This window comes from Passer montanus, unplaced genomic scaffold (assembly GCF_014805655.1).
Source record: "Passer montanus isolate IOZ18808 unplaced genomic scaffold, ASM1480565v1 scaffold55, whole genome shotgun sequence".
Taxonomy (NCBI): Eukaryota; Metazoa; Chordata; class Aves; order Passeriformes; family Passeridae; genus Passer; species Passer montanus.
In genome coordinates this window covers 5,080,563-5,090,651 of record NW_024370485.1, presented here as the reverse complement: position 1 = coordinate 5,090,651, position 10,089 = coordinate 5,080,563, and the positions used below count along the sequence as shown (strand labels likewise).

General features: G+C 46.4%; 1 protein-coding gene across 1 annotated transcript; it reads right to left on the bottom strand.

Moving 5' to 3' along the window:
- Positions 1–258: 258 nt before the first annotated feature.
- CKAP4 (cytoskeleton associated protein 4) lies at positions 259–8,236 on the bottom strand. The gene is made up of 2 exons (XM_039725270.1): positions 7,755–8,236; positions 259–3,231 (listed from the first exon to the last, which is right to left on the bottom strand). Exons 1-2 carry the CDS (start codon positions 8,094–8,096, stop codon positions 1,960–1,962), a joined length of 1,614 nt encoding a protein of 537 aa, XP_039581204.1. The 5' UTR covers positions 8,097–8,236; the 3' UTR covers positions 259–1,959.
- Positions 8,237–10,089: the final 1,853 nt, after the last annotated feature.

The following is a 10,089-nucleotide window of genomic DNA, read 5'->3' as shown; positions in this document are numbered from 1 at the left end:
AGGTATTTCACACTCTATGATCACTTTCTTGGGCTCCTGAGTCTGCTTGCCAGCAGCAACACCTTGATGTGACTCAAACCCTGCTTCCAAGAGCTGGCTTTTAACAACAGAAAGTAAAAGTGGCTCAACATTTCCCTGTGGAAGCTGAGAACAAGTACTGGGCTGCAGCACATCTGGTGCTTCCCCAAACCCTTCCCTCTACCCCACTGGAAACACCCTGGGAAACACAACAATAAGCAAGCAACAAAAAAAAACGTGCAAAGAATATTCCAAATGTTTATTATGTATTAAAAATACTGCAAATAAGCCATACAGTTCATTTCACAGTAACCTAAACAACATTGTCCAAGAACTTGAGAAGTCAACAAAGAACAGTGCAGTTCCAACAGTGACAACAGTTACCTTAATGCCATGGCTCCCTCTTTCTCTGACAGCAATTCTTTCCTGTTTACAGTGGGAACAACACTGGATATGGTTCAGTATCCTATTTACCTAGGAGAACTCCTTTTCACCTGTGCTGTTCCCACTTCTGGGAGATGCTATTTCAAGGAATTTTCATCTAACACAGTCGAGGATCTGTCTGGTCCAAGCTGAGGTGGGCATTTCCAAGGTAACTACATGCAGACTTCTTTACCAATTATTTGGAAAAAGTTCAAAAGTAAACTTGAAAAGGAGGGATATTAGAAATCCTTTCCAAAAAGACAGAAAACCAAAGAAGCTCCACAAGAAAGTGGTTTTTAAAAGATCATCTACAGAATTATGACACTTTTTCCTCACTCTCCTAGACTAGGTCTCCTAGAAGGATCCTTTGCTACCAATGCCTCAGCCAGACACCTGGTGACAAAAGTAGTGACAAGAATCAGGCACCAAGTCCTGAATACGTAATAAGAGTTCAGGTCACTGTCAGCTGTGTGAAAACCTGGAAATGTATATGCCATAGAAGCAATTCTGCTGATTTCATGGTGATTTCCCCTCTTGTGTGTTTTGGAGTGTATTATTGCTGTTATTAGCATGCTTGTAATATATTGAACACAACAGGTGCAATTTTGGTTCCTCTCTTCCCTCAAATTTGTGATGATTTCTATAGAAAAATCCCTTATCAAAGACCAAATTAGATCTTTCTAAGGAAGACACAGCCTAATCACGTAAACAGTCTAAAAATATGGCAAAAATATTACTGTACCCTCTTGAAATTAATCCCATCCTTCAGATGTCCCTTCTAAGCACTGATCTTCTGCACCAGCAGCTGAAGATGCTGGCCAAGAAGCCTGTGATCACAAAGAATGAATCTCGTAGACCTTAGCCCCAGGCAGTGCCACTCACCTCAGACCTTGTTAGTTCCTTGGTACAGACTGAGGTCTCACTGAAATACACCACAGCTCAGCTGACCCTTGGTGAACTGACCACATCTGAGTCCCAAACGGCAGAAACAGGTGAGGTGCTGCACACCTGGTCCACTGTTAAGTTCATCACAGTGAACAGTTTAAGAGAGCATGTAGTTTTGTTTCTTGAACCAAAACATACCAGTAAATTCCCCGTGAGTGCAGCAGTATGCTTTGGGTACCAGAGCAGCTGTAGTCTTTCTGTGTGGGATATCTAGTGGCAGTGTGAAACACCTTCATGCCATTAAATATGTGTCCATGCTAATGAGGCTGTAGTTACACCACTACACTTAACTGTGGTACAACTTCATAGAGAAGATGAGCCCTTAAGAAACTCAACCCCCAACTAAACTTGTGTTTTCTTAAAACAAAATTTAGGAGAAAGAAAAAAACCAAACAACAAAAACTCCAAACACACTACAAGGAAAAGAAATAAATGAAATAAGCAGAACTGTCTCTATTATGAAAGTATTCTTATTCTCTTTGGAGGTATCAAATTGCTTTTTAAAAGAGTAAAAAACAGGGCATAAAAAAGCTATTCTCCTTAACCCATTATTTGCCCAAGGAGCACCATTGCCTAAATATTTTCATGTATTTTTTCTACTTTCACAAACAACCTTTCCAGATCATTCCTCAAATCATCTACTGAGCTCTTCACAGACTCCAAGCTGTTCTCATTATTTTCAATTTTCACTGAATAGGCAACTAAACTATCCACTGCAGTTCTTAGCATTTTCAAATCGGAATCGACCTGGCTAACAGAAGATCTCAGTTCATCTACAGAGCCTTCCATAGAAGAAAACTTTTCAAGGTAACCTTGAGAATCCTGGAGAGCACCAGAGGATGGCAAGTCACTGATGCTTCTCTTTAAGTTTTCCATGTCGTTGTACAGTGAAGTCTGTGCCTCACCAAGATTTTTCAGAACATCTGTGACTGAAGTTACATCTGTACTTGAGAGTCCCTGAAGAGTGGTAACGCTTTGTTCTAGGGTATTGAGCTTATTCTCATACTCTGCCTCCTTAGAAAGGAAAGATTCCAACTTTTCACTGTTTTGAGCAGCAACAGATGCTAGAGACTCTAGGCTGTCTTCTATGTGCCTCAATCGAGATGCCAGTCCTTCACTGTTCTTCCCAAAAGTTTCTAATGCTTTTCTGAAGATTTCATTATCTTCCCATTTGTTGAGGTTGGCTTTAACTTGTAGTAAATCTTCATCAAGTCTTTTAATGTCACTAGGGAGCTGCATAATAGAATCCTCAGCTCTCAGAACTTTCTCTTGTAAAGCTTTTAATGAAAGGTGTTCAGTGTCCGCAGCCTCTTTGAACTTCTCGTGTTCTTGTTTGAGGTTGACTAACTCTTTCACTTCAGTGTACACATCAGACTCCATGGAGTCTATTGTACTCTTCAAGGTCTCTATGTCCTTTTCTTTCATTTTCATGGATGCTTGCATCTCATCAAAAGCATCTTTTAGCACCTTAATTTCATGTTTATAGACATCTGCCTGTTCTAGTGAAACAACCTTTGCTTTCATATTGTTGATTTCATCTTGGCTCCTTTGCTGGACTTCAGTGAATACAGCAATGTTATCATTTATAGACTTGGTCAGCTCTGTTAGTCTCTCTTCCACCGTGTTTTCCAGAGATGTGAAGTCTCGTTCCCTTGCATCCTTCACCATGTGAATGCCATCAGACAAGTCTTTCAAAATTTCATTCTGCAGTTTCTGAAGCACTTCACTGATCCGGTTTATTTCACTCTCCCCTTGTTTAACAGCCTTCTCGCTCACCTCCTGCTTCTGCTGAACAATTTTCATCATGGATTCAAACTCTCCAAATGTGGTTTGAAGAGAACGTACCTAGGCCAGAAATACACATGGTTAATACCAGTAATTTTACCCTTTTTGTCCAAAATCCTTATAGTCATTGTTACTAGAGGAAATTATTACATTGCAATCCTTCATGCTCCATACCTCAAGTCACCCAGTGGCATACAGATATGGGAGGCACAAAAAACCAGCAGGTTGAGCCTTACAGCTCTATAGTACATACACCATCTGTTAAGGGTCCTTGGCCTCACTGACCTGCCACTCATGACCCAGGAAAGCTGTGGCAGTGAAAAAGGAACCCAGGTCTCCAGAGTCTCCATGCAGACCTCTGAACCATCCCTCCCATACAGGATTCCTGGTTCTAAAGACCACAAGTCATTAGAAAAAGGGGGGGCAGGGATGGAACCAAACCAAAAGAATATCTGGCATCAGTTTCTGACTACAGAAAAGATGGGATTATATTTTATCAGGCATGAATACCAAAGAACAATACCTGATCATGAAAAATAAGTTTTGCGTAGGCAAGGAAAAAATAGAGGGAGAGGGGAGCTGGGATGGGCCAAGGAATGGAAGTAGTAATGACATTTTGCTGCTCCTAGACACCAACGGAAACACAAGAGGTTTTTTTGTTAACTACTTTTTAAGATTAGAAAAAAATTAGGAAGTCTTTAATGTTCTAAATAGTTAGCAGCTTGTTTTTCCCACTCCTGCATACACCCACACACTCACAGTGAGCATGGCTCATATATGTACACACAAAGAACAAAAGCACAGCATCTGCCAAGAGCCTGCCTTGCATCTAGCTCAGGTTAACAGAAAGTTCCTACCACTACGTCAGGTACACTATTAAACTTCCCAATTACAAAAACTATCTTTACAGTTGGTTTTAGTAGCAGCCAGAGGGAAAAGGTCAAGGGGTGAGGGGCTGCCACGTTTGTTTACTCTCACATTTAAAGGTAAGATCCAGGCCAGGGAAGCACACATTCCTTAATTTGGAGGCCAAGCAGAGCATCAGCCTTAAGACTGTGGAGAAACCTTTTTGTGCATGCGTGGCTTGTACTTTCTTAAACTTAGTAAAGCGATGTAAGAACTCCCACTGGCTGCAAGAGGAATCCATCACACAGAAAATACCTCAAGGCTTTGGCAGGATGGCAAGTGCTGAGTAATGCACGTTGCCCTGCCTTACACTACTCCCTGTGTCTGAGGGGTACATTAATCAGCCATGCCACATGGGCTGCCATGTTTACTGATTAGATACACAGCTGGAGGGGTGGTTTTATTCTATAAATAGAAAGAAGTATATTTTATATGGTTTTAGAAAGAAATACCCAGCTGCCTTTTTTTTTCTTTTCAACTGAAGCAAGCTCCAGCATTCCCTGACTCAGAACCTAGACATTATTTTCCAAAGACCTAACAAATATCTTAATTAGAATTCTAATTTTTAATTAGAAATTAAGTTATTTCTATGTATTTTTGCAAATCCCTAGCAAAATCCTCCTTCGTTTTTAAGAAAGTCTATACCGTGCAGGGATTGTAGAGTTTGTCCATGAGACTTGCCTTTGCTTTGACAGATCCCTGCTATTTGAACAATACCCACTAAGACGACTTCTTTTCTCCCTCTTCAGTAAAAGGGTTTCTAATGCCTCTACATTCCCTACACTTGTATTTGCTAGTGCTCCCATAGGAAATTAGAACTGAGCTAAGGGGAAGGGATGGAAAAGGTAATACTGCCATACACATTGCAGCTGGGCACCAGTCATTTGACTGACTTACCAACCTCATTTTCATTACATCTTAGCTGTCATTCATTCTGATTATTTCCACAGAGAGCAGAGAGCTTTTTCTGTATCATTATAAATGGAGGTCAGAAATCTAACAGGATAACACAGGAAAATTCTCCTCCCCCTCCTATTACAGTGACACATTTCAACCAAATCACCAAATTCATATTTGCAAGTAACTGTCTTTTTGGTCTAAGAAATCAGAAATAGCCAGAACTCTCCAGAGGGCTGGGTCTCTGCAACTGTATGACTGACAGAGATGGATCCCACCTTACACAGTGGAAGTACTTTATACCTGCTCCTCCACTGCATTCAGGCAATGTTCATGGTTTAAGCTGAAGCTATTCCCCATCTGGGCCAGATCTTGAAGATCAGAGAGCTCTGATATAGTAAAATGGACTGGGGTCTTCAAAATATACCAGCTTCTAATTGTATTTGTCCTAACCGAGAGCTACCAGGGCTCAAAGCCCTTGCACAAGAGGAGTAAGAACTCACAGCTTCAAAGCAGTTAGGCTGTGTGTGAACCTTCATGTGAGTTTGGTTTTTTGGCGTACATGGCTGGTAAGATGTGAAGCCATAGCCCCTGAAAGATTTAACATCACAAACAGTACATAAAAATGTATCTTCAGCCAATGACTACTGTTTTCTCTAACTGCTCATACTACCTTGTCTTTAAACACCAAATGACCTTGGCCTCTCTGAGAAAGGTGCTATGTTAAAGACTAACCTTCCACATAATTTCCTTTCTCCTCAATGTGTAGCAGATAAGTTTATATAATGCTTACTCCTGACAGAAGCTCTCTGCAGTCAGATGAAGGGCAAAGCTACACAGCAGCCTGTGCTGATGGCACTCTGCAAGTACAATGCAGGATCCTACACCTTTGTGCAGCGGTGAAATACAGCAAATTCCTGTGTCACCAAACCACAGCAACCAAAACTTCCACGAGTTACATCGAAACCCTGTGATCTCTATCCCCCACCTTTAACAGCCATCTGCTATACAAAGGCAAGTAAGTTTCAGTTGTCTTTGAAACCAACTATTTATAAACTTCTGTTATATGCTCATCTCCTAGAATATGTAACACATACTTATGATTTTCTGCAATGACATGGAGATGGGAGGCAGCAAATTGTCCACATTCCTTTGATTAGAAGGGCTTGTACATTCCATGTTCATCTAAGTTCTACACTCATGTGTTGTAGTTTTACATCTTGCCATTTAAATTTCTTCCTCCTTACTGTCTACAAAAATGGCTTAAAAACCAGTAAAAAGCAACAATCTTTGCTAGTTCAAATCACTGTCCTGTCATCAGTGAGTCAAGGCCCCCGGATTTAAAACTTCAGCTTCTTTAGCTTCAGACACATCCCTATAGCCCTGAAGTTTACAACTCTTCTCTCCTGCTGACATGAATTTTCCTTTTCCTTCTTGTTGTATGGGACAGGAAACTCCAAGACTGACGATATAATCTCCACATGTGAAGGCCACTGTGTTTCTGGAAGCACTGAACAGCCAGAAGATCTCTGCCAGTGCCTGTCCCCCCTCTGCCAGCCCAGCCCCACGCTCGCAGGGAATATAGGGAATCTGAATGCCATGCAGAAAGCAGTCAAGCTGAGACATGAATTTCCTTTCCCTTGATCTGGTTCAGTCATAACTTTACATACCGTCTTCCAACCAATTAACCTACTCCCAGGAAACAAGTTTAATTGTATGTTGATGATATGCAATCACAGATGTCATTTTTAAAGGGTTTAGATAGCTGGGTATAGGCATCTAGGATGCATACAAGTGGACAGTGCTATCTGTGAAATTATAGCTGGGAGGCTAATAAGGGCCTGAGAAAAAAAATGAGGGAAATGAGCATTTATTTCACTTCACTTGAGCCACATCCTGTGCCAGCAACTTCAGAGCTTTTCCACGGTCCTGGACTGCCTTGGACACTGGGAGTCTCACTCCCTTGGCCAGAGACTGCGGCAGGAACGTGGGAGGCAGGGTACTGCAGCAGTGTTTCAGTGAGCTTCGGTGAAGCTCACATGGGTTTTGTTTTCAGAGACTGCGGCAGGAACGTGGGAGGCAGGGTACTGCAGCAGTGTTTCTGGTACAGCCTCTGCTGTTCGGTGAAGCTCACATGGGTTTTGTTTGCTAGAGTGCGGGGACGCTGGGGCAGGATCTGCCCCGTTGACAGCGCTGCCACCCGCTGTCCCTCGGCGCGCACATCTGCCTGCTCGACAGGCAGCGACGAGCAGCTCGTTCGCCCCGCCAGGTTAAGAGATTTGCGGACCTCGAAGACACAGAATTACGGGCAGCAGGCTCCTTCGGAACGGCGGTTCCGCACCGCTGTCAACACCTAATGCAGCGTGCGGACTGCATTCCATAAAATGGCTTCAGGCAAGGCCCTGGAAAGCCGAGCTGGGGGCTGCGGCCACCGCCGCGGGGTCCCGTCCCGCCCCGTCCCGCCCAGCTCTACGCTGCCTGGCAGGGATTTCTCGCTGCTCCGGGGCCACGTTTGCAGGCACGGGGCCTGACTCCATGTGCCCCTCTAATGCCATGAAACATCTCTGAGGAAGCACGGAAGAGGAGGGAAAGGCAACGGGACACGTTCGCTCTCCCGCAAGACAGGCCATCCGACAGCTGCCCAGCTCCTTATTTAAGGGGCGAATCCCCGCGCCCGTCCCCCCGCACGGGCGGACGCTGACCCCCGCCCCGCCGAGCAGCACCGAGCCCCCGGCGGTGCCCAGCCCGCCCGCCCCCGGCGGTGCCCGGCGCCGCGCTACCTTCTGCACCACGGTGTCCAGGGTGGCGGCCAGCTCCTGCCGCTGCCGGCCGGAGGCCTCCACCTCCCGGGCGCTCCGCCCGACCTCCTCCTGCAGCTGCAGCACGTACCAGCCGGCGGGCAGCGCGGCGCCCAGCACCACCGCGGCTCCCAGCAGCATCGCCCAGCCGCGGCGGGGACCGGCGCCAGAGCGGCCCCCCCCGCCGGCCCTGCCGCCCCGGCCGTGCCCCGCCGCCGCCTGCTTCTTGGCCGGCGGCTCGTCGCCGCCGCCGAGCTGCGCGCTCTTCTCGTTGGCGGCGGGCGGGCTGCCCCCCTTAGGGCCCCGGTGCTTGGCGGCCGACATAGCGGGACGCCGCCGTCGTACACGGCGCGGGAGCAGCGGGAGTGGGCGAGGGAGAGAGGGAGGGAGGATGGAGGGAAGGCGGAGGCGCCAGCCCGGGCCGCGCCACTCTCGCCGCCCCGCCCCGGCCCCCGCCCCGGGAAGCCGCCACGCACACGGGGATGGGCTCCGTCCCTGCCGGGGGGCAGACGTGGCGTACAGGGCCCAGCCCCATCCCCAGGGGAGCAATGGGACCGGGAAGCGAAGGGCGGGGGGGGAGGAAGCCCCGGCGCAGCCCCGCGGTGACGGATGGAGGGAGCGGGAGGAGCGCTCTCCACCCCCGCAGCCCCCGCGCCGGGGGTCCCCCAGCCCAGACCGGTCCTTCTGCCAGGTTTTGGCCCCGCTCGTAGTTTTGGTGGTGGAACGCGGCGGAATTGTGCCTCACGCAACTTCTGTTTTGCTTGGTTGCGTTTTTGGCTGGAATACCTGCAGCAAGCTCCGGAATGACTGAGAGAAAGGCGCGGAGAGAGAGTTATTTTCTCCATCTGCAACCCCTCTCCCCAACCCCTTTCTAGTGTCTATAGAGCTTAGAATTGGCATCGGGCTGGTGGTCCCTGGGGACCCAACAGCTGCTGCCCTGGCTGGCAGGACGCTGCAGGCCCCTCTCAGGTCAGGGACAGCTGTGTCTGAGGTGGACAGACCGAGAGCTCAGCACCAAGTCTGTCTGCAAAGCTTTTCCGCTCCATGCTTCTTTGCTTCCCCACGCCAACATGAGCCTGCTGCCTTCATCTTCCCCACGGAGCGAGTCCTGGCACAGGACAGGAAAGGAAAGGCTGAGCAGGCCTTCCCCTGTGCCACGGCCTCCAGCTGGAGCTTGAGGCATTGAATGTATCTGTTTCTCTGTTTGATTACAGCAAGAAACTAAATCAAACTTTGTCTTGGAAGACGTTTTCTTTTCTTGGTCTTTCCTTTGATTACAGTATATTCTTCCTTTACATATATATACACTAAAGAAATAAATGTAATGTTGAGTATTGTGTAGAAACAGTAAATTGTAAAGTCAGCTGGATCATGGCCCCTGACGTCAACCTGTCAAACACAGTTCCACCACTGTCAAGGCTTAGGATGAACTGAACTGTTTAGTCTATAGATAATGTTCTATCCTATTTGCCTCTCACAAGACTTATTTCTCCTTGGAATATAGGAAAACTCCACAGAAGAACAAGCTGAGAAAGCATGCTTACACCTGCCTGGTAGTCTTTCTGTCTTGACGTTGAGCCTATTATCAAATCTGGGCCTGATGATCTCAGTCAACCCAGAGTCTTAACATCCATCTGTTAGCACTAAAGCCAATCTGCCTGGCTCAGTTATTAGGATTAGGGAAAAATGTCTTGTGACTTTATGTTCTCAACTTAGTTGTCATGGGCCTTGGCAAAAACCATAGCATGCCTTGCCCTTTCCCTCTCCTCCCACGCTAACCATGATTTAGCCACATACTGGGACATTTCTGACCCACGGGTCCAGATGCAGCTACACATCTTATCCACTCAGTAGCTGCCTTGCTGTTTGCTGGATAAAGCAGAGCATTAATTATAGGCTTTACTGTCTTTGCCAGTTTTACTGGTAACAGTAAGGAAGGTTATGAGCCAACTTGCTGCAAAGAGTGAGCACAAACTAGTCCTTCGTTTCAATTAACAGTGTTTCTGTAGTGAAAGGCCAAGAGTTAAAGTCGACTTGAGACACTAGCCAAAATTCCAAATGTGTACCTTTGTGTGGTTTAATTCCATCCAGGAAATAAGCACCACAGTTACTCTCTCTTACCCCACATGTCCCCAGTGGGATGAGAGGGAAAATCAGAAGGGTAGAAGTGAGAAAACTTGTGGGTTGAGATTAAATAAGTTTATTAATTGAAAAAAAATTAAAATAATATTAAATTGTAATCAAAATGAAAATAACAAAGGGGTAAATAAAAGCCAAGAAAGACAAGTGAAGCATATGAAAACAATTTCTCAGCAGC